This window comes from Panicum virgatum, chromosome 8N, assembly GCF_016808335.1.
Source record: "Panicum virgatum strain AP13 chromosome 8N, P.virgatum_v5, whole genome shotgun sequence".
NCBI lineage: Eukaryota > Viridiplantae > Streptophyta > Magnoliopsida > Poales > Poaceae > Panicum > Panicum virgatum.
Window position 1 is genome coordinate 2,831,235 of NC_053152.1, and position 24,003 is coordinate 2,855,237.

General features: G+C 43.2%; 2 protein-coding genes, 1 long non-coding RNA gene and 1 other non-coding gene across 15 annotated transcripts; 1 reads left to right on the top strand and 3 right to left on the bottom strand.

The window, feature by feature from the left end:
* Positions 1–3,016: 3,016 nt before the first annotated feature.
* On the bottom strand, positions 3,017–11,241 carry LOC120684635. 3 transcript variants are annotated; one of them, XR_005679392.1, is made up of 16 exons: positions 10,913–11,015; positions 9,529–9,931; positions 9,265–9,442; positions 9,053–9,192; positions 7,871–8,735; positions 6,616–6,716; positions 6,383–6,527; positions 6,239–6,307; positions 6,071–6,116; positions 5,547–5,980; positions 5,383–5,462; positions 4,791–4,926; positions 4,242–4,425; positions 3,734–3,816; positions 3,330–3,647; positions 3,017–3,170 (listed from the first exon to the last, which is right to left on the bottom strand). XR_005679392.1 is itself a non-coding variant. In XM_039966516.1 (15 exons), exons 1-15 carry the CDS (start codon positions 11,013–11,015, stop codon positions 3,643–3,645), a joined length of 2,988 nt encoding a protein of 995 aa, XP_039822450.1. In that variant the 5' UTR covers positions 11,016–11,223; the 3' UTR covers positions 3,036–3,642. The 3 variants fall into 3 exon arrangements, 2 of the variants coding, with proteins under 2 accessions (XP_039822450.1, XP_039822449.1); XM_039966516.1 differs by having other exon boundaries at positions 3,036–3,663; positions 10,913–11,223; XM_039966515.1 differs by having other exon boundaries at positions 3,038–3,647; positions 10,913–11,241.
* Positions 11,242–12,491: 1,250 nt separating this feature from the next.
* Positions 12,492–12,563, bottom strand: TRNAP-AGG. The gene has a single exon. It is a non-coding gene; the product is annotated as a tRNA-Pro (tRNA).
* Positions 12,564–12,649: 86 nt separating this feature from the next.
* LOC120686779 lies at positions 12,650–15,996 on the top strand. 4 transcript variants are annotated; one of them, XM_039968980.1, is made up of 5 exons: positions 12,650–12,906; positions 13,521–13,646; positions 14,338–14,431; positions 14,604–14,711; positions 14,803–15,996. In XM_039968980.1, the coding sequence occupies exon 5, from the start codon at positions 15,120–15,122 to the stop codon at positions 15,840–15,842; it is 723 nt and encodes a 240-aa protein (XP_039824914.1). In that variant the 5' UTR covers positions 12,650–12,906; positions 13,521–13,646; positions 14,338–14,431; positions 14,604–14,711; positions 14,803–15,119; the 3' UTR covers positions 15,843–15,996. The 4 variants fall into 4 exon arrangements, with proteins under 4 accessions (XP_039824914.1, XP_039824912.1, XP_039824913.1 ...); XM_039968978.1 differs by having other exon boundaries at positions 13,505–14,431; XM_039968979.1 differs by lacking the exon at positions 13,521–13,646.
* Positions 15,997–18,244: 2,248 nt separating this feature from the next.
* Positions 18,245–23,467, bottom strand: LOC120686580. Of its 7 annotated transcripts, none has more exons than XR_005680258.1 (4): positions 23,429–23,467; positions 20,582–22,653; positions 20,382–20,465; positions 18,245–18,991 (listed from the first exon to the last, which is right to left on the bottom strand). It is a non-coding gene; the product is annotated as an uncharacterized LOC120686580 (long non-coding RNA). The 7 variants fall into 7 exon arrangements; XR_005680254.1 differs by having other exon boundaries at positions 18,246–18,991; positions 20,382–20,456; XR_005680259.1 differs by lacking the exon at positions 18,245–18,991 and having other exon boundaries at positions 20,163–20,456; positions 20,582–22,066; positions 22,499–22,653.
* Positions 23,468–24,003: the final 536 nt, after the last annotated feature.

The window sequence follows — 24,003 nt, forward strand, 5'->3', positions numbered from 1 at the left end:
TATGGAACTAGACTCGAACCCGAGATCTCTTGCCTCGTGTATAACTTTCTTGTCACCCTATCTACACAGCACGTGTGATTTTACTTGGAATGCTTTCCTATTGAAACAACACGTAGAAACCTCTTAGTCCACGTAGATATCACCAACTGGGACTAAAGGGTATTTCAGTCCGTGTTGGTGTTTAGTCCAGGCTGGACCAACCGAGACTAAATGGTGACCCTAGACTAAAACTTTTGAATTTTTAGTCCCGGTTGTTAATACTAGCCGGGAATAAAGATGGACCTTTAGTTCCGGTTGGAACGTTACGACCTCTAGCCGTTGGACCCAGAACTAAAGTTTCATTGGTTCCGAGCCCAACGGCGGCCGGGACGGATGCAAAGATCAAATACATTTTTTGTAATAATGAAAAGACCTATAAAGAGAAAAGGAAAAAAAAGATCAAGTGGATGCATAGCAATAGTGCACTATAAACTAGTAGCCGATCGATCATGCACATGCATCCAGTGATTGTCTAGCTGATCCGTCGGCGTGACTGCACGTCTCTGAATCCTGAACCACTTGGCCGGCCAGACATTTGCATGATGCTTGCATAATGGCCGCGCATGTAGTATCATGCATGGCCACGTACGGTAGGCCCTTCTGCCACGTGCCTCTGCTTGTACTTGTACGTATCCCATTAGTAGTATTTTATTTACAGCGATATTCTTTAATTAATTAATATAAGCAAGTGGTGTTGTATAAAGATTATTCTTAATTATATTTGGAGTTCATGCTGATCGAGGAGGACACGGCCACACGGGGACGGGTTTTGTCATGTCGAGCGTGTGCCCGGAATGACACTAGTTCTCGGGTGGTCCATCGATCCATCGACACGATGTGCAGGCATGGGCCCGGCGAACCAGCTGATCGTGGGTGCAAGGATCGCCATCTATCTGTGGATATGATGCGATACATTGTTGACATGAAAACGACACGGATCGATCGGTGCATCATCACCGACGGACACACACAGAGAGAAAGTAACAGCGACGAACTATCATGTACCGAGCAGGAACCCCCGGTTTGTACCGGTCGCCCGCCCGGTACCACCTGGCCGGTATGTAGTATTCCGTTAGGGGAAGCATGAGCAACTGGTAACAATTAGACGAGCGAAACGCACCATATGTTCCAAAACTATATCCTCGTATGGTCATGTAGGTTCTCCAACTTTTCGAGGGTTCATTATATATATTCCACTCGAGGTTTATTAATTACTGATCTGGATTCATACCTTTGAACGACATGAAAGTTTAAAGGACATAGACGATCATTTTGAGAGTTTATGGATCTAGACAATGACGGAGAACGACACATTTTACTTTAATTAGGTTGCAGGGACTGGGGAGAAAGCAGCAGTCAATCCGCTAATCATCATGGCAATTGGCAAACAAATTGTGCCTCATCACGCACAATTAATCATTGCTCCAAAACGCTGAGCTGACGAGGAAATATTAACAAAACAATTCTTTACTTCAAAACAAAGACATTATTGAAACCTTCATATTGGGGCTCTGAAGAAGCTTCTTCCACGCCAGCATATTCTGGAGAACACGACACACACTCGTACAAGGATCTGGCTGTTGCTCTTGCACTGTTGTCTTTCCACTTGTCAGACTTTCAAAATTGCACACTGCACCGCCGGCTCGATGGATCGAGTGCATTTAATTTAGACCAAAACAACAAGTCTCCGATGACAATGTACAATAATCAAATCAATATATATCCTCTTGGAACAGCGGCAAGACAGCGATAGGGCAACCACCAGTCCACCACTTGATCACATCTTCCATTAGGAACTAAGCTCTGCCAAACAGAGACTCACTCTGTTCGCTGGGCTGGAGCTGGAACTGGTGGTTGGAGTGGTGTGAGAGAAAAATATTATTGGTTGGCTGGTGGCTGGAAGCTGGTGCTGGAACGGTGTGAGAGGAAAACACTGTTGGGCTGGAGGCTGCTGGAGCTGCCGAATAGAGTGACTGTCTATCCGATCTTGTACCATCACACCGCTGAACACAAGCAAGATAATAGAGATGTACCATGTCACGATAAACATGGATCACCGTGCGCAATTCTCATTGTGCAACCGATCCTAGCTGTGAACCGGCTAGGGGGGGTGCAAATTGGTGATTTTTAAGTGCATCTCAATATTCTTTAGTTCAAATATTTATGCTACTTTTTAAAATGTGATTCTATCTGGAGAAATAACATGAATATTTGAACTAAACAGGGTTAAAGATACACTAAGAGGTCACCAATTTACACCCCTAGCATCGGCATGCACGGGAACCTCTTGTGAGTTTTGTTCTCTTTTGATTCGATGAATTATTGTCACGCGTGCTTGCTCATAGGATTTCAAGGACGGCGACTCCAAATCTCTAGCCACTATAGTGCAAAACTCCGGGCCTGCATGTCAGTGACTGTCGGTGTCGGTTTCGTCGCGGATTTTATCCATATCCACACCCGTGCTCAAACGTTTTTTCCCCCGCACGACAGACAACAGGCACTATAGCTAGGTGTCACCTTGGGCCTCAGTTCCACGTTGAGGACGACATCCGTGGGGCGTAGCTAGGGCTTTTGCTTGGGTTGGGGGACCTCCCTAAGTAGACGGCATGGAAAAAAGGTTGGCATCCTACTATCTATCCATACAAGGCCAAAACATTTGCACGCCAAGTCCGCTGAAATTCTTGCAAGGGCACCGTCGTCTTGTGGTTTTCTTTCACGCGAGATCGTCGCCGGCGCAGTCTGCAAGGATCAACTGGCCCTGTCTGCACTTCGCTATCTGTCACAAGTGGTCACCACGTCCATCCCAAAGTCCTACAAGGCAATTAACCGATGACGGGAAGATTAAGGAAGAAACAAACCCAAGATTACGACGGTTCATGTCTTGCGTCTAGCTGTACCTCTCCATTCCCCAGGATCATGCCAAAGTTTTGCCTGTTAAGAGTCAGCCAACAACGACTGCAGCTGGAGACTTGAGAAAGAGCACAACTTGAATGATCTGTACAGAGAATATCACGGAAGCATGCCTTGCCCAGAGAATATCTGTACAGCTTGAATGATCTGGTTTCCTCAGCAAAACAACGCGCAGGACACCTCCTATACACTTGAATCTCCGGAACTTTACAACCCTCAGCCTAGGAGAGCAAAATGGTAGCTTAAAGTCTTGGGTAAAACAAAGAATTAAAGAATGATACGATACATTCAACACCTACAAGATCTCACTATAAGTTGTTCGGGCTTACTACATCAGGGGGCGCTAATTTACACAACTTCTGATTTACATCTGTACATACCATTGTGGGGGTATAGTAGGTTTGGTTAAGCACGAAGTGCTTCCTTGATCCCAACTTTGGGCCGTGGAAATGCATTTGCCAACCATCTGTGTTTCAGCTTCAGGACCCAACCGCAGAGCAAAGGAAGGTGGTTCAAAATGGTACGCGTCTGTTTCAAAGAGAGTCTCTTGGGTTGGCTCAGAGATGGTGTGTGAATGAGGCTTGCTCCTTGCGGCCCTTCTCGTGGATGTCATTGATTAGCTGACGAAGCTCTGGGAAGATTGTCACGATCACTTGTTCTAACATTGCGTACGAGAGCTGCTTAACGCAGACATTAGACTGCAACCACAGGGTACTGTATAAGTTAATCAGAAGGAAGTCTTGTCATGAGACCTTAAGATACTAGGATATTGAGTTTTACTTACTTGGAGGAAGTAGTACATGTCCCTTGCACTACGTCGGTACTGCTTGTACCCAATTATGCTGACTAAGGTAGACGGGGTTCCATCTGAAAGGTCATCGCAAATCAAATTAGCATTTTCCTTAGCAAATCATATTAGCTGGATGACATGGTGCTGTAGGCATAAACGGTAGCCTAAATGGTGCATTTCTTGAAATCCACTTAAGTGCCTAAGCAAAGGAGTCAGTTGTTAACCGGAAGTAAGGAAACTAGAAGAATGCAGTAATGATGCATCCTTTTTTATTTGTATGAAGTTATCCATTGCAGAGGCAATGAAGACATCGCCAATGCATCAGATATTCAGAACTATTGCTGCTACACACGCTACCCGGGATTTTGCATATTTTTTTGCTCAAAAGACACCATATAAATTTGCACACATACATCATCCATCAATCCTTAACTTTTTCAAGAGAAAATATAAACAAAGAAAGAATTTAAAAGAAATGAGCCAAAACAGTTAAAAGACTGACCTAAAAGAAGTTTCTTAACTTCACTGGCATTTCTAGATGCCTCGAGCTGAAATTCAAATGAGCTTGCACCACTCTTCTTGCCACTCCCAGTCCCAGATGACTGCTTGTCAAATTGACTTGAGCCACCGCCATTCCCTTTGTAACCGTCCAACTTGGTGAAGAATATACCATTAGGCCAAAGGGTCTGTTGAATGACAAATCCATTAGTTGCACAAATAGGGGAGAACGAAGTTTGAGATCCATTACGTATGATTTACAACTAATTCTAACTTTGACCACAGTCCCTGCTGCCCCCATCAGAAAGAAATAACCAATCTTGGCATAACACTTGTGGGTGGTACTTCTGTCATATAACCTATGGACCTTAAAGGATCAAGAAATTATTGGATTGCATATATTACAAAGAGTGCCCCCCCCCCCCAACTCACAGACAGGCACACACACACACACACACACACACACCAAAAGGTAGTATGAAAGATATAAATTTCAAAGTGAAATAAGAAAGAGAACCTAAACCTAGTGAAGGAAAACAGATAGTAGCCTTACATCTTGAATCCAACGTATTACTTGAACAATGAAATCCTCTCTTCGGAGCCAGTTGATTTGTCTTATAATCCATTCATCGATTGCATCTTCCATGACCAACTGCAAAATTTGTTTAGATATCCAAAGAACTTGTCTCCTGCAGATGCCATACATATTAATCATGTTCTGCTATCGAAAGGTGGAAACAACTGGGTTGCAAAAGAATGTTTAAATTGTGCTACCAAAACATGGATGGTGAAAATGTTTAAAATTGGTCTGCACAGGGCTATGATCAGCAGAAAAATATACCGATACCAAACAATGAATCTTTGTCCAAATTTGAGAAAATCCAAACAAGTTATAAATGTGAATGGCATAATTGAAGCGACACCTCACCCATATCTCAGTATCATGTAAACAAACATCAGAAATTATAGTGCCATAATACATCAAGTGACAACCATACTGATATCTAGTGACCAGTCCAATCAGATCAATGAAATGCCTTTGGGTCATTTACTTCAGTTTTCGTTATGTAACAGTAGTCCAAAACTAGAAAGCAGATTCATTCTGAGGAACACATTAGATAAGGTTCATGATAAAAGGAACTAACCGTATCCAACCCCGCCGCTTTAGCTGGAATACCTTCTCAACCAGGTTCAATAAAGGCACGCTAACATTTGTTGGCATCCACTGTCAAAGAAAATAGAAGGTTTATTAACAAAAGCTGCCTGTTGTCTGCATCAAATAAAATATATAGTAGTAGCTGGGGTATACCTCAGGAGGAATTCCTGTTGGATCCTCGAATGTATTCGGAGACGACATGTTTGAAGAATCAGAATATGCTCTCACAGGTTTTTGTATTTGTTCGCTCATTTGTGAATCAAAACTGGCGTGCGTTTCAATTTGCTTAATATCATTTGAAGTATGTCCTTTATTATTCACCTCATTGTCTGAGTGGCATCCACTATTTACAGATGAGGTGAGATCTTCGTAGTTACTATCACCGTCAGAAAGGCTATGAACCCTTTCCAAGTTTTTATGATGCACGTTGTGGTTATCTGTCTCTTCTTGGTTCCAAGGTAGATACATTCTATTATCTATGAATTCTGCAGTTGCACTAGAAGGTGATGTGCCAACCGCCCGTTTCAAACCATCTGAAACTCCTTTAAATTGTCGAACAATGTCATCCATTGCATCATCAACATTAACTGTTGCAGAACAAATAAAATATCTTTAAGAAAAGAACAGAAAGCTCATAAATTTTAAGGGGAAACAAAGAAGTGCAGGATTATGCATACCAGCCAAAGTTTTCATAACAGAGGTGGACTTTCCTGCAGAGTAATTCTACAAAAATGCAAAAGAAATAAACTGCTAAGAACCTCAATAAAGTTTTGAAAGAAGACGTGCACATTCTTTTGTTATTAGCGACAACACTTATGAGGATTTGGTTGGTGTAAACTACACACCTTTGATGATGCACTAAGAAAATCCCAAACTTCATGTTGTTCTGCAATGTTAGCTATAGACAAGAGATCCTATCAAACACAAAATGAATATTATCAACACGTCTGAAATAAATTTGAGGAAATATGCTAGTAAACAAATCATACTTGAAGATACTTGTCCAGGAGAATGCATCGTTGGTGCACAAGGTAATCATCAACACTAGATGAAAGAAAACTCTTTGGAGGTAGATGCAATGAATAATTAGGTATCTCCTTCAGCTGTCGATGAAGACGTTCAAAATTTCGGTATCTACAAACGGAAGCTATAGGTCAGCATCATACATCATACTCTTTAGGAGCTGCAATTAATTTACAAAATACACAAAGTAAAATCATGCCTTCTTTTCACAAACCAGGTCTTGTTATCTGCATCAGTCACAGCAATAGAATAAACTGCAAAAGATTTTGAACCTAGTTTCTCGAAATATGCACCGACAACCTGCAAATAAGAAAGGCACAACCAAGACAAATCACATCAGCTGTTGAGAAATGATATCACTTCACATAAATAAATGCATATTGCATCAAGAACAAGAGGACCAAAGGTCTTAAAATTGTTAGACCTGAGCAATCATGCAGAAATGGAACGTATTGTAGAAATTACTTCTCATCATTAAGAACTGAAGGACTGCATACAAATTAAGCCAAAAAATATAGACTTGAGAGTTCTCATAGGAAACCCAGTACTAAAACTTTTTGTTTTTTTCTCAAACGACGCAGGAGAACTGTGCGTCATTTCATTTAAGAGAGAAAAAAAGTACAGAGGTTAGAGAACCTCAGCACACACCACACACCCACTCACAGCAACCGCATGAAACTAAGACATGCCATACATCTTACAAACGAACAAAACCAGGACCTCCAATAATGCTCCAACAATCCCAAACAGGATTAAAATGAAGCGTGTGCCCATAGAAAAAATTACTTATGGAATGATGAAAATGGGAAAACATATGGGATAGTGATATAAGGACCGCAACCAATGAGGCAATGATTGATTTCTTGAGTATAAAGGAACAACCTGAGAGCAAAAGAAATTCAAACCCCGTACCCATAAATGTTTAAAAGACCAGGTACAAAGAAAATAACGAAACAATAACATGCAAAACAATTGTGGAGTAATGTTAAGAACTTCTGAAACTTATCTCACACGAGAACGAGATGTACCTAATGGAGTTAGGTTACTATCCCTATATTTCACCAGAAATTTTGGCAAAAACTACTATTTTCGTCCATTGGTGTAGGGCATATTTTGACCTGAAAAGGTCTTCGAATGTAGGCAATGACTATCAAATTCTTTTACATATATTTTCAATTGCTACTAAATCAACATCATACTGTCTCCTGAAAAAAACATTGAATGAAATATAAAATATTGATACAACTTTTGTACACTACATGCATATAATCTGACTAATTGTTGGTCCAAGATTTGACTTTATAAAAATCAAAATATGCCTTATAAACTTAGGGAGCAGCAACTTAACCCTTCTGGATTGATCAATTTTATTCTGTTAAACCAAGCAACCTGATTACTGTGAATAAGAAAATGATACTGGAACGAGTTCCTGTGATAGAAGCAGAAAAACTTACCCTGCATCTTATCTTTGGAACATGCAACAGTACCTCAACATGAGAGGTAAGACCAGAAACCTTATCATCCTGATTTTTCCTTGCATTTCCACTTTCACTAGAAACCATGGGTTGGTTACTTTTGGCCAAATATCTTTTCTCAATATCAGGAGTACTACTAGACCGCTTTAGTTGATCTTTTGCAATGTTGCTGGTTTCATGTGTTTTTTCCTTGCTGCTGTAACTAACTTGATTCACCTCTTTTGGTTTCACTTCATTCTTATTTTGTAAAGCAAGCGGATGACTGCCTGTGACAAACGTGGACTGAACATTCCTATTTGTACTATGCATCATGGTCACCATGTATTTATCATCAACAGATGCAATTCTCTCATTGAAGTTAGAGGATAGCTCTTTAGCCACTGCCACAGTCCTTGGACTGTTATCTAAACCACCAGAACCTTTCAATCTTGATGAATGGTCTGCTTTAATCATTTTCTTTTGGTAATTTCTTCCTATTGCCCACATGTTCTCAAGATTCTCAGGGGCAAGAACCTCTGATCTTCTTTTAGTAGCTGCATCCAATACCACTGCCCAGTTTGGCTGACGAGGCTGGATGGCACTGTCATGGTCATCCTGCAACACTTTTGACTTTCCACCTTCAGAAGTAACAAGTGTCCTCATGCCAGAATTATTTCCTGGAACTAAGCCACTTGGTTCTAAAGCCAAATTCCTCGATTCCTTTTGGGAACCTTGCGAACCGCCTTTGTAAGATGGATGATCATGCATTACCGTCACAGTTCCAGTATTAGCCATGTTTGCATTGCCTCCTACATTGCTCGTGTCATTGTTGTTTAGAAGGTAGACAATCAACTCGTTCATATAGCTGAAACAAGAACAAACATAAAAGAAAGGGTTGGTACTTACAGTCACAGATAATCAACTGATATACTGCTTTAAGCCAACACATTGCCATAAGTCATATCTAATAAAAACTTACGTCTACTAATTACAATCAGCAGTGTATGATTACTAAGCAGAGATAAAAAAAGACACTAACAGAACTTGAGAAACAAAATGTACAGGTTTCCTTTGAATTATGTCATGACCCAAAGTGTGCAGCTAGGCAGTACTTAACATTTGAAAATCTGATTTGGAGTGCAAAATATAAATGAAGTTAAGTATTAAGAGTTGAGAGCTTACATTGGACTTGCAAAGTTCATCACTGGCTGCAAGACAAGGCAGGTCATGAGTTCCCTGGAGAAACAGCGAACTAGTGGACTCTGAGCATCTTGTGGTCTTAAAACTAGAGCCATAATGCCCCCCACAATTTCTTGAAGAACCTAAAAACCATATTAATTAATTGTTGTATTGTTGAATATGGATTACATGAAACCTAAATTGTTAGCTCTTACCTTGTACTCGTGCTCTGAAGATAACAGTGCTGGATGAAGTTCCTGTGAAACAATTAGGTGCTGCTTCAGTCTCTCATCTCTTTCCTCGGAAGACAACGTCCTCATAACATCAGCACCAATTACAGCTTGATTCTTCCGAAAAATATCTAAATGGTCACCAATCAAATCAACCATATCCCTGAAAATAGGGGGAAAGGAACACTTTAGCAGAGAAATGACGACTAAATAATGGTGTGCTACATAAAAATTGAAGCCTCTACTCACCTTGTTAGCAAGTCAACTAGATTCATCTCTTTCACCCTGCCTGATAATTCACCAAGACCATGAAGTATTAAGCCACATATCAGTTCTGGGGCCTCTCTGTCAGGAGTAATATCTGAATACCACAAGTCTAAAACAAAGTCCCTCAAAATATTGTCAGTGAAACTTTCAAAAGCAGCCTCAACGGAAGGTGAGCCAACTTTCCTTCTCCATCTTGAAACCGGCAGCACAGTTGAAAGACGATGATCATTAGCAGATAACTGTTTCTTTGACACTTGAGACAAATATGTATGCTTCCGTGCAGGCTGTTCCCTCCAACGGAACTCCACTTTGAAGGAGAGATATCGGAGAAATGCAAGTATAAGGATCGACATGGGCACATTTGTCCACATTGATTTGCTTGTATCTATTAGAAATAAAATGATATGATCTTAGCATGGACACCGGATCATTTATTTAAGAAGAAATATACTAATAAGCATAAAAACATAAAGAAACTTCTGCACACAATGATAAGTCAATAAAAGACGAAAGACAAAAATTATAGGAACTTACAGGTGGCCAACACATTCACAGATTGCAAAGTGAAACAAAGAAAAAGAAAGCAAAGGTCATTTTGACAAGTAAAACACTGGAGAAAATATATGAATGGCTAGAATATATATAAAGTTAGACATGACTCAATACTGACTTATTTCACTTCAGCTTCACCCTTGTGATGCTAAAAAATGTTCATTTTTGTTAAGCTACTTTTCCACCAACAACTGGCCAAATACTTTAGAAATAGTTTCACAAGTGGTGGAATCTATTGGTAATTTCTCTGTACAAGTAACTCAAATTTAAGCTCTCATAAGCATTCCAAGCCAATTCAACAAGCTCCTTTACTAATGATCTCCACTTTAACCCTAGAAACGAGTAGTAGTAGTAACTAAATTGGATGCAGGCAGCAAAACAGCAACTAATAACATAACAAAATTGCCACATAACAGCCACAGCAGCTCCGCATTGGATACATTCAGGAGCTGCACAATGGGGTAGCGACAAGCTCTAGCTGCCCGGCTAACAAAAGATTCCAGCTTTGTAACGCGATATCCTTCAGATTCCCTCACGATTCCAGCATCCACAGAAGCCGCTACCCAAAATCTCTTGCAGCTATGCCTAGTCCATTAGTAATCGCAGTTGCGTTCCGCAGCGAAGCACGGAATGACAGGGTAACAGCGCCAAGCCAATCTAATCCCTCATCAGGTCGGTGTTGGGACACGAAAAAAAAAGATCAGTTGGATCCATGCCACTACAATTTCACGAAGTGAAGTTGGATTTCATGTTGAAATCCATGGGAAACAGGGAAGCAATCGGGCCTCAAATGAGGGGGCCAGGGGGCTCTCACGCGTGAGGAAGTAGGAGATGGCGAAGACGCAGAGCGCCCACCCCACGGTGCGCAGCTTGGCCTCCTCGATCAGATCGTCCACGCTCTCCATCCTCTTCCGCATCTCGGCCCGCGCGCCGCCGGGGCGCGGCCCGAGGGGGGCGGCGGGAGGGGGCGGGGGTCAGCAGGGATCGAGCTGGGTAGCGGATCCCCCGAAGGGCTCCTCCGCCGCGGGCGCCGTCGCCGGAGAAGAAGGGCCGGGGGGTGGCAGCGCGGCGAGTTTTTTCGACGGCGATTTTTTTTCTTCTAATTTTCTCTTTCTCTTTTTTTGGATTTTCCTTGAATCCGGTAACGTGCCCGAGACGAACCAGCCTTTGTGCTCTGCGCTGTGGACCCCGCGACGAGTCCCCGTGCGGCACGCGGGCGGATGCCATGTGGACCCGCTGAAAAGGTGGCCCCCGCAAGGGAGTGTTTGGGACGTCCGATCGGGAAGGGACGGTCAGCGGATGCGGGTGACTGGTTCGCGCGCTCGGAGGTGGTGGGACCCGGTGTCAGTGGGCGTGCTGCTCAGAGTGGCTGGTTTTAACGGTCATGCAGGTTGCCCTGTCACCGGTATGTGGGGCCCACGGGGATGCTGCAGTCCTAGGAGTCCATGGCCGATGATTCCGGATAGGCAATGGCTGTGTTTGTGTTTAGTTGGTGAAATTTTTTAGATTTGGGCACTGTAGCATTTTCATTGTTCTTTGGTAATTAATATTCAATCATGGACTAATTAGTCTTAAAAATTCATCTCGTCGTTTACAGTTGAACCAATTGGTTGTTTTTTTCAATTTCATTTAATGCTCCATGCATGTGTTCAGAAATATTGTGGAGAGGACAAGGATAATGATGTTGTGGCCTAAGACATCCAGAGCATGAGCAGCCTTTTTCATAAAAAGAAAATAGTAGATGAAAGAGCAGCCTTTCGTTGTGTTTGCTTGGTTTGTCAGCCAATCAGTCAGCAGTACTGTTCTCTCATACTAAATCAGCACCAGCCACCAACTACCAACCAGTCAGCAGTACTGTTCTCTCATAACAAATCAACACCAGCCATCAGCCACAGCCAAACGAATGCAGCGGTTGCCTTTTCGGGTTTTTTTTTTCCGGAGGCAAAAGGATCACCAGAACGAAGCTGGCCACTCATCTTTCCACGTCTGCAGGAACTCAGAACTTGGGAAGAGCTGCAATCTCAAGTTTAGAATAGTGAGACTTGAATTAACTCGTACATACGAGTACTCCCTCGGGTCAATAACAAACGACGCTCCAGACAAGGAAAACCAGCTAAAATCAGTCTGTTTTTGTTTGAAACGTCATGTATTGCTGACTGGAGGTAGTACGACGTATCATGCAACATTCCCGAATCCCGACTCATATAGAACACAAGAATTTTGTTCGAAGTAGCTACACAGAGCGTGATACTCGTTGTGTTTATACCTAAAAATAGTCGAAAGTTGATTTCATATTGTTTGTATTTGAACTACCATAGCATGAATAAAGATGGAACGTGTTTTCTGCAAAAAGCAGAAGGAACAGACAAAACACACTAAAAAAAGCAAAATTTGGGGCATTCCGAGAATTGAACTCGGGACCTCTCGCACCCTAAGCGAGAATCATACCACTAGACCAAATGCCCTTCATGCAAATTGTCTGCTTCATAATATATTTACCCACTAATAATTGCCTTGTTGTACGGCACTACCACTCCCCGATTCCGAGCCTCACTGGCACCGTCTCGTCTTCGCGCCGCCGGCGAGCCATTCCCCTCCGCCGGTTCCTCTCAGCCGCGCCCCCATGCCTCAGCAGTGCGCCGGAAGCGAAAAGAAAGTTCGGAGACAGCTTGGAGCTAGAGATTTCGGTTTCCGGAGCCTTTCTGGATTTGCGCGGAACCGGGACGGCCTCCGAACAGCACCGGATGATTCCGGCCAAGACGATTTGAGGCGCAGGGGGAGGTGACTGCCACCGCCCAGCAAAGCGTGGTGAGCTTCTTGCTGAACCCTAGGAGATTTCAGATTCAGGGAAGTTTCTTGTGGGGAGCACTGGGCTAAAATTTGACGAAATTGCGTCGGAAAAAAATGGGATGTATACGGAGTAATAGGGAGTAGGAAGCGCAGCCCATGAACCGAATCCCTGCGCTACGCAAGTATTCCATGGTCTGGGGTGGGTTATCTCCAATCCCCTCTGATCGCTCATAGTGGTAGATCCTCGTCCTTGTATATGATGTTCAGACTTCTAACTCTGTCCTACTTTTAAAAGGCTCATAGGACTGATGTGTTCATGTCATATTTGCAGAAATAAGATAGTATATCCTAGCAATAATTGTTTGTCAGTCTTCTTTTCTTGTGGCATGATGCAGTACACGATGTGTGTCTTTACCTTATACGGAGTATGTCTTCTTTTTCCTGCTAATGTAGTTTATGTCAGGTATGATGGATATAAGGGGTTATACTAGAGATGAAATTCCCCTAATAACGATGCAATATGCAGTGTGTCAGTCAACATAGATTTCCGCTTCAAATTTCATTAAGAAATAATCACTGATGTTAGACAAACATTGGTTTACTAATTGTTTTCCAGTTGTATGTTTACACAGCCAACCACTGCTTGGTTTGAACTTTGAAATGGCCATGTTACCTCCAGCAGTCAAAAAATGTGATCAAAGCATTGGGTTTTCATGGCGCAACTGAGGATGGTGAACAAGCCAGCTCGAGGCCATGTGGTAGTACATTGTAGCTCATAATTAGCCTGACTAGTATGCACATGCATAATTATTGTATATACAAGAAATAGACATAGTTAAGTCACTTAATCAAATGATATCAACAGTTCGGATCTTTGCAGTAGAGACAGTGCGCCATAGTCCCTAATATTTTATTTGATTCAGATCATATTCAACTATACTGATCCCTTTGTGATGGATCTTGTCTCTGGCAGATGAAACTTGCCAGCAATATGAGTGTTGAACACGTTTATGGAGGTTGAGCATTGAACTCTTTTATGGAGGCCATCTTTACCTATTGCTAACAGCTTGTCAATTTGTTGGAAATGTTTCCCTCAGGAATCGAACTCGTTCTGTAGCCTAGAATGACGAATTAGCAATGTTAAGTATTAATAATTGTTGTCTTATCCCGTAATATTAAGCGAGAAGCTGGAAATTTATCACCTTGAACATGTGCTTTTATTGATCCGTGACCTTCTATGTCCCATGTAAAGATCCATGAACTCATGAACTTATTCTCTTATTTCACAAGAGAGAAGAAAAAGGCATTTTGAATAGTTTCTGCAAGACATGTATGCTCTAATTTTAATTGAGACTGAAAATGTATCCATCCACTGAGCTTGTATATTAAAAGAAAAGGCCAAGGCAATTGTTAAGAATTGCAACGCATGTGTGGTGGTTTGTGTTGCAGATAGCAGGACATGCCAACAATGTTGCACGAGGGTTGAGAACAGGTGCAACTACAAGATACTGAAACAAAAATGGTACTAGTTGATTGTTGGAAGGTGAGGTCAACTAATCTCCAACTGATATATCAGTTAGACAGTTACATAATTGGCTTTCATTTGCTTCTGCTTGAGATTGGCTGATCTGTATTTCAGTTAGGCACTCGTGCGAATGCTTGGCAATTAGTGTTCGGTTACTTGTTACTAATCTATAAACAGTTGTAATGTACAGGCAGTTTATGGTGTGGCAGATAACAGATGGATGCCGGTAATACCTTATAAGGATTGAGATGCAGGTGCAACTGTCAGTAGTTGAGGATCAGATAACAGCTGTTTGAAGGTGAAATCAACTGGCCACTCAACAAATACATATCTTTTACATGCCAGATTTAATTAACTTCCATTTGTGGATTTCCAATCTGGATTTTCAGTATACCTGCTCGTGCATATGACTTGCAGCCAACTGCTTGAGACAACACATGCTGTTAGGGTCAGTTATTGGTGTTTGCTGCACTGAACTGAACTGAGCCGGTGATTATGCTGCAGCATGGGGGTTTCTCCATTATTGAGATTTGAGAATAGAGGGAGGATGGTGGCTGGGGTGACTTGCCAGTTGCCACTTGCATCACACTTCCTGACTATATATAGAGTGCATCACAAGGGCTGAGCACAAACAAAACAGAGCCTCCTTTCTCTTCCATTCCATACAGAAAAACAGAAGTACCACATCACACCATCCACTACAGATATGGCTTGCCATCAAAGGTCCACGAGTTTGCCTTCTTTTCCCTACTCCACTGAACTCAATGTGGAGCAGGAGCTGCAGACCCTGAAAGTGCACATCTCTTCACCTTCCGCAACCATCAGCACTGCGTGCGATGGCTTGAGGAGGCTTGGAGATGTCTACAGCTGCATAGAGGAGATGATGTGCTTGCCCAGCAACCAAGCCTTGACAGGTCAAAGGAAGAAGATGGTGGAGGAAGAACTGGAGAAGTCCCTTGTGCTGATTGATCTCTGCAACACCATGCAAGAGAGCTTGGCAGAGCTGAAGACAAGCGTCCAGGAGCTGCGTCTCGTTCTCAAGAGGAGAGACAATGCGGCAGCTCAGCTTAAGATCGAATCGTTTGTTCGTCTGGTGAAGAAGGCACATAAGCCTTTGAAGAAGACGACCGGCAAAGCTACTGCTGAAGGTTGCAGTTGCAGAGTGGTCAAGCTGCTGGCTGAAGGCCGAGAAACAGCTGTGTCTCTGCTTGAATCCACATGGCTGCTCTTGCCGAAGCAAATTGGCAGCCCCATTGCCAGCAAATGGTCTCTCGTCTCCAAGAAGTTCCAAAAAACGAAGGTTATTTGTGAGGAGCAGCAATTGCAGGCGCTTGAACACAGCATAGGAGATCTTGAAGATGGGGTTGAGTTTCTTTTCAGGAAGTTGATTCAAAGCAGGGTTGCTGCTCTGAATATTCTTAGCTCATAAATACTTGTGATGATACACAAGTCACCAATTTGATTGTGTACGAGCTCAAATGTATATAAAATCGATTGATCGGAGACAGTTTTGATCATATATGTTTGTTGTATCATATCAGTACATCATGCAACAAAGGATGATCCTGGAATCTTATCTCCGTCTAGAATCATGGATTTATGTTGAGCCCTCTAGTGCCTCGACACCACGTCGGATCTGCTCAGCTGTGGGTTTCACCGACTGTGGGTTTCACCAAAATCAACTATCTTTTGGTCAGTTGATTGATTTCCCCACCATGTTTTAACTTGTCAATTAGCATAGATATTTCTTTGGGTGTGGTGCAGCTGTAGATGCATGAAAATGTATGTCAAATGCTACCACTGCCAGGCTTCATACTTGAGGTCATTTATTGTCTTCCTTTGAAATGACAGGCATTTCTTGTCTTCCTGCTCTTTTTTCTCTGCAATATATTGTATACCATACCATCCTTTTATTTGAACTGGGTATCTGATTTTCAAACTATTCATTTCACATGGGTATCACACGTTTGCTTGATCCTTGATGTTGACAGACATGTCATTCTGGTATGAGCGAGAATACTGCTACGAGATCGTGAAAGCATGAACTTTGCATAATAACTCAGTGAACTAGCCTTTCTGAAACACTAATAAAAACAAGGGCGCCCATTCACTCGAATCTCACCAGATGCACTAGCCACAGGACAGGTACAAGGAGGATGCTCCTCGCCATTATCGCCCCGACGACCGTAGCCATCATGAAGGCGCGGCCAGGGACAAGGAGGAGGCCATCGTCAGGCAGTACCTCGCCCAGGGCTACGCGGAGGAGGAGGTCGAGGTCGGCGATGACGAGGAGCCGTAGAACGAAGGACATGACGTACTGGCGATGCAAAGAGAGAGGATAATCGAAACGTAGGTAGAAACTAGTCTACGTATTATATATAGGTTTATACTCTTTCGAGTGATCCATTCAAGTTCTTGCGATAATTTAAATGTTTCTTTTTGAAACGAGTATAAGAGTTTAGACATCTTCTTTTGCAGTTCACTTGTCAATTTATCGCGTACGTGTCACCTTGGTACAGTGTGAGAATGATCTTAGACGGGGTCATCAACGCACTCTTTTTCTGCTGATTGGAGACAGTTTTGATCATACATGTTTGTTGTATATAGTCATTGAGTATATCAATCATGCAACAAACGGTAATCCTGGAATCTCATGTCAGTCTATAATCATGTTGTGTTCATACTTTCAATTAACATTCAGGACTAAGAGGAAAGCAATGGCTATTGGGTTGTATCCAGCCCAATTGGCCCAAATAGGTTGCCGCCTTGCCTGTAGGTTGGAGTCCGAGGTGGACAAGGAAGCGGAACCCGATCGTTCCTAGCACTGCGGGGCTTTATAAGGCATGGATGCATGCGGTGATGTAGATCGATCTACGTAGGACACGGCGGATCGGAAAGCCTACGCCGATCGAGTTCATAGAAGTTTCGGGCGGCAGGCGTCGCCGCGTCGGCGGCGGAAGCATGGCAGCGGCGGAGGCCGGAGCAGGGAAGAAGCAGGTGGCGGCAGCGGCGGAGGGCAGGGTCATCAAGCCGACGCCCCCAGCCAAGATTAGGCCAGCGGGGACCAAGACGAGGATGAAGACGATGAGGGTGCAGCAGGCGTACATCGACTCGCTCCTGGAGGACTACCCTTTCAAGCCCTTCCCCGGCGACCCCGAGCCCGAGGAGCTCGAGAAGAACATCAAGGACCCCGAGGCCAGGGCTCCAGCGACAGCCGCACTGAAGGCGATCCGGGACAATGACGAGGCCGTCGTCAAGCAGTACTTCGCCCTGGGCTACGCGGAGGAGGAGGTCGAGGTCACCGACGACGAGGAGGAAGAGGCGCCGGCGGCGTAGGGAGGGTAGCGTAAGCGGTAGTATACTAGTATTTGCATGAACAATCGTATACAGGGTCAGGGGTCATCAAAGTGTCATGATGCTGTTGCAAATTGCATCGGAGGTTCAGAGTGTAATGTCAACGTGTCAGCTTGGTCGTGTTTGCTCTCTGCGTATTTCTTCTGTTTCCGATCGTCCTATGGATCATGTATTTTCCAGGTCGGCATCCTTAGCTTGGACGCAGATTCGTAGAAACTTTCTGCTCAAGCACATAATCCCAATTTATGTGAGCCCGAGTACATATACGAATCGATTGATTGAACACGGTTTTATTCGGATATGCTTTATCAAAAAAGAAAGAAAAATAGATGCTCAGCTGATTCATAAGGCTGGCTCGCCACACTAGCCAAAAATACTGCCTCGCCGAAGGACAGCAAGCAAAACTGCGGTTTCCAAAGATTGGTAACGAACTAGAAATAGCTCATTTATAGTTGAAAGGATGCAGGGCATTTCATAATCAACATGCTCAGAATTTCAGAGCTTGCAACATACAGTCTCGTACAGCATTTGCATTCGAGATAATCTGTACTCGGAGCTAGCAGAGAACAGCACGCAGTACAGAATGAGAAGCAATGCGCATGTCATAAAGAAACCTCATTTTTCTAGACTTTGATCAGTACCATCTTGAGTTTTTCAACAGCGACATATTGAACAAGCTCCAGTCGAGCTTCAGTTTGGTACATCACACACTCCTACAGGGTTAACTACGGTCAGCTATGCTTCAGAAGCCGGAGGAGCGCCATTGTCGCGGGTTAGTTTTCTGACCCCACAGCATTGGAGGCCTACAGCCCGGAAGGACCCGGCTTCACCGACCCCTTCACAGCAAACACAAGTGCGCCTTCATTTTCCAGCTCCTTGATAAACTGCTCCGATCTTGGTGTCTGCGCAACGACAAGGCCAAGCAGCTTGGTTGGAGCTTCTGAATTTGCGCGGGGCTTCCTTTGATCACTGGGTTCAATCTCAGCGCTAACACCATGGACAACGCCTGGAGATGGTTGCCTCCCAGATGGCACGGTACCCTTTGAAACATGCATTTCTTGGTCCTGGGTGTCTCCTTGCACCTTATCTTCATGGTCCTTTCCCTCCACAGCATGTGATGTAGAGACCTTTTTTTTCACTTGGGTAGCTGTGCTTTCCTCTTGCATGATAGGGTTTCCCAGGTATTCATCATGGCATCCCAAGCATCGGGATTCGGGACTGGATCTGAAAGGTGATGTTAAGATTGTAACCACCCCCTTGTATAATCATCAGAAATTTATTCAAATCCTTAAATGCAATGCATTGCTGACACCAGGGTTTTATTTCCCAACCGGAAACCGGTTACCGCCGCCCTCCGGTACCGGTTTACCGGACCGGTTAGGGCGGTAACCGGTGGAAACCGGTTGAATTCAAATCCAAATTCAAATAAATTCAAATTTTCCCGTGCAACCGGTTCCGACCGGTTTACCGGCCGGTTTGACCGGTTTACCGGCCGGTTTTACCGGTTTACCGGTCGGTTTGACCGGTTTGAAATTCAAAAGCTCCCGTGCAACCGGTTTACCGGCCGGTTTTACCGGTTTACCGACCGGTTTGACCGGTTTACCGGCCGGTTTGACCGGTTTGATCGGTGGGCCTTCATGGGCCGGCCCATTTTTTTTCTTTTTCTTTTTTGATTTAACTTTAAATTCCCACAAACTATACTAAATGAATGAATTTTTGAGAAAATTTGACACCATTAGATTCATCACACCTTGAAGTATTTTTAGAAATTTTTTGGGAATTTTTCATTTTTTGAATTCAAATTTAAAATTTGAATTTTGGCCGGTTGGGTACCGGCCGGAACCGGAACCGGACCGGTTCCCACCGGTTAGGTTAACCTTGGCTGACACACAGTAATTAAGGTTATTACCATAAGACACATAATTAGGCTGATGGGGACAAATATATCTAGAATGGAGATATTGTACATGTGCAGGCACATGCCTATGAAATTCATACTGATACATCAAAAATCTTGAACATGGTGCCATATGAGAAAGTAAAAAAAAAAAACAGAAAAGTTATGACAGCAGTTAAGAGGAACTTACCAATGAAATTATTGGAAGTTAGAATAATTTGGTTGTTGATATGTTTCAGTGACTTCAAAATATTAGGAAGGATAAGAAAATTTTGCAGCTGAATGCTTCATTCTAGTGTGAATGGCATAACTTGTATAACTTGTATACTTAAACCCAATCATTTGAACTAATGATATGGTGCAAACAGCAAACTTGACCATTCAAGCCAAATGATATGACCACACAATGACACAAACAATTAATGATCATTCACAAATTGGTTAATACATTGTAGTTTTGAATAATGTGACTTTAATAATTACCAGGATATGAGGAAGTAAAGAATGTCACAAAAACTCTAAATTTAGATCGGACTTGTGAGCAACCATTCTTGGCATTATTGCTGACGAGCAGTGAACATACAATTTACATTTTTTTCAGCAATAAGGTACCAAGTTCAACCTCTTAAGTGTATTGGTCCACATTAGTTCTTCCAAGATGCTTTCATAAAGCACCACTTTCATCCAATCTCAAAGAAAATGAAAAAAAAAGACTACCTTAAATTTTAAGAACTGATATCAACGCTTCATGCTTCATGGTTGGAAAAATATGTCACAACTCACACATACAACCTGCATGAGCTTGAAAGTTAGGGCAAGCAGGTTTAAGTTATTAGTTGCATTGGACCCAGTGTGGTTGGAAGTAAAAGAAAGGATGTAAGATAAAAATAAATTGTTTTGATTGTACAAGAACTCACATTTTTATCACATTGATAGATGCACGGTTTTGTTGTTCCTTCAATAACTATAGGTCCTGACAAACTTTTACAAGGGTTATTGTGTATTCCAATATTGCCTCCTGCCATGATGGAGAAGCATTTAAGGACTAGATGGTTGCAAGATTAATAGAAATACAACAGATAAGGATCTGATGGGAAAACAGAAAACAGAGTAGAATATTGATTTTGGAGAGAACAGGAACTGCAGCCAATATTCAGCATCTGTGTCAAAAGGATATCAGCGCCGCTGCGCCGGTTCATCCATGATCAGTCAGCTAGGAGTCAAAGGACTTGCCGAAGACAAGTATTACTCTAAGAAAGAACGAATAAGAAATGTCTACAGGTAAACAAATCCTACTATCACCTCAAAGTACAACCAGGATCGAAGAGGTTTTGTGCCCAAACTACATTAAAAACATACACATTAGCTTCTCTCGGCCACCAACATTGAACTTCTCTGATTGGAGGCCACCTCCTTAAATTAACACAGCTAGTGTTGCCAATTTAATGTTATTGTCTCCTGTTATTGACAAAGCAATGGTACCCGAAATTCATCTTTTGTGTGACCAACCATTACACTAACATTAAAGAAAAGGCATCTGTAATGGAAATGAAAATAGGTATCATGTTTGCTTTAAGTTGACAGGCATGCCATTCTTTTATGCGATCAGACAGACATGTCATTCTTGCTAGACTAAAAGCAAGAAAACTGCAATGAGATTATGAAGTATGAACTTTTCATAACTCACTGAAGTATCCTTTCTAGTATCCTTTCTGAAACTAAATAAAAAAATACGGTTATTTGCTCAATCACACCAGATATAATAAGCCACAGGGCAGTTTACTGTAGTGATACAATTTACTCTAAAAAAAGACAATTTAAATACCATGCCCGTTCTAGAGTTCTAATATTTAATGTAACTGGATTCAAATAAATATTAAAACAATTGCTATGGACAATAGTTTAGTGCATCTACAAAGTAACTCAGAGAAACACAAATGACAAATCAAGTATCAGCTTCAAAAGGAAAAAAGTGTGGAGATCGCTTGTAATTTGAACACTTAAAATTATGAGGCCTGCTAATTAATGTCTAAGCATATGCATCTGTAACGTGCATCAATTATCATCCATACCCATCAGTCACCTTAATGGCATGGCATCACAAACTGCAGCATCAGTGGAACTAGGATGAGGGCAAGAGAAGGAGCAACAAACCTATTGTATGCACTCCATCGCTGGTTCCACCACAATATCGGCCACTGCCACCTCCACGCCATTGGCAGAATGCGTAATGACCCAAACCACCATATACAGCTCCATCAGCCAGAATCACATGTCGCTCGAGCATGGGGTGGACAGCACGGAGGAAGACGGCGTGACATACTGTTCAAAGAGCACAGCAATCACATTTCTCCGTTCATTGTCATCATAATTTATAATACATGGTGGAGTATATCCAACACCTAAATGAAACAAAGTGACATCACTGTTTAAGTTTAGCAGTAATCACACCAGATATACTAAGCCACAGGACAGGTTTCACTGCAGTGATTCAGTTTAGTAATCTACTCTATATAAAAAAGACAATTTAAATACCTTACCTGTTCCAGAGTTCTAACAGTTAAGGTAAATAAATTCAAATCAACATTAAAACAACAGCAGCACAGTAACTCAGAGATAAGTAAAGCATGTATCAGCCTCAGAAGGAAAAAGTGTGGAGATTACTCGTTTCGTTCCCCACCTTGTTGTACCCCTTTTTGCTGTACAATCAGGCTTTTCAGAGCCCCATCAAATGAAAATCAGGTGGGGAATCTTTCCCTCCCATTAACCATAAAAAAAAGGCCTACTAATGAATTTCTAAAGCTATGCATCTGTAACTTGCTTATCATCCATACCCTTGCTGGAACATATGCACCTCGCCCAGCCAGAACCTCATATTGGGGTAGACAGGACCAAGGAAGAAGACCGTTCAACGAGCAAAGCAGTCACATTTGTCTATCCTTCACATCATAATTCGCAATTATAATACATGGTGGAGTATATCCAACACCTAAAATGAAGCAAAGTGACATAATTGGTTAAGTTTGACAGTAAACGCAGGTTTGGTTAAACATAAAGATAGATTGCTATTAGCAAAGTGTACACTATTATATTATCTAAGTTCCCATCATAAGAGGAGCTTGAACAGGGATTCAGTGTCACAATGTGGAGCATGGTGCATATAATTAGTTAACAAATGCAGAGGTGTACTTGTGAAACCGCAAGACTAAAATGGACTACGAAAACATAGGTTTGAACTAATCTTATTTCTCTGAATTACTCCATGTAAACGAATGGCCCCGCCACGGAGAGAAGAGAAACTAGGAGAGATGACATGGGAGGGAAAGCGAACGAGCCTATCAGATGAACGCGAAGGTGCAGACGCCTTGGATATCGACCCCTGCAGCCGCCAGTCCAGCGAGTCAATGTATGCGGAGTCCGAGTTGGAGAAGACCCGATAGCGCCTAGGGTTGCTGGGCTTTATAATGCGATGCCCGGGACCTCCCGTGGACCAACACAACTGCAGCCACCGCGTTGTTCCGGTCCAGATCTAGGGTTAGGGTGAGAGAGAGAGAGAGAGAGAGAGAGAGAGAGAGAGGGCAAGGCGCGGGGTGAAAGAGAGGCTGGCGATGGATGCGGTGGCGGTGAAGGAGATTTCGGCGGCAGTTGGCGGCGGCGGCAGCGTCTACGTCACCAAGGCAGCGTCGTTGGAGGCCAGAGCGGCGAACAAGGCGGTGACGGAGGGCAAGAAGAGGACCAAGATGATGAGGGTGAAGCAGGCTTACATCGACTTGCTCCTGGAGGATTATCCTTTCAAGCCCTATGTAACAATCCAAAAATTTGAATTCAAATAAAAAAATTTTCCTTACACGTGGCCCCCACCTGTCAGCCTCTCTCCCTCTCTTCTCCCTGTGCCACACAGTTCGCGGTATGGCGTCGGAGGCCTCCGAAGCTCCCCGCTTCTGTGTCGTTGCCGTCGTGGAGGGCGATCCCGTTTTTCCGGCCGTCGAGCGTCGCCAAGTCATCCACGGCGCCTTCCCGAGCTCGCCACCTGCCTCGCTCCCGTTTACGACTCGCCCTGCTCTCCTTCTCCTTCCTCTGCTCGCCATGGACGGCGTCTGAGCAGCTCGCGCTTGCCGGCCCGATTCACGAGTTTCCCTCCATGGATCCCAAATCCACTTCACCCGAAGCTCGTCTACCTTCCTAGCTTCCTCCTCGACCCCTCCTTCGCGAGCCCCATCGACCAAGTCGCCGGGAACCGAAGCTTTTCCGGCCGCCAGCCATTAAAGCCGCCCGAGCTCCACTCCGCCGTCGAACTCCCACCTCCGGCCACCGTTTTCTTCGCCCCATAGCTCAAATC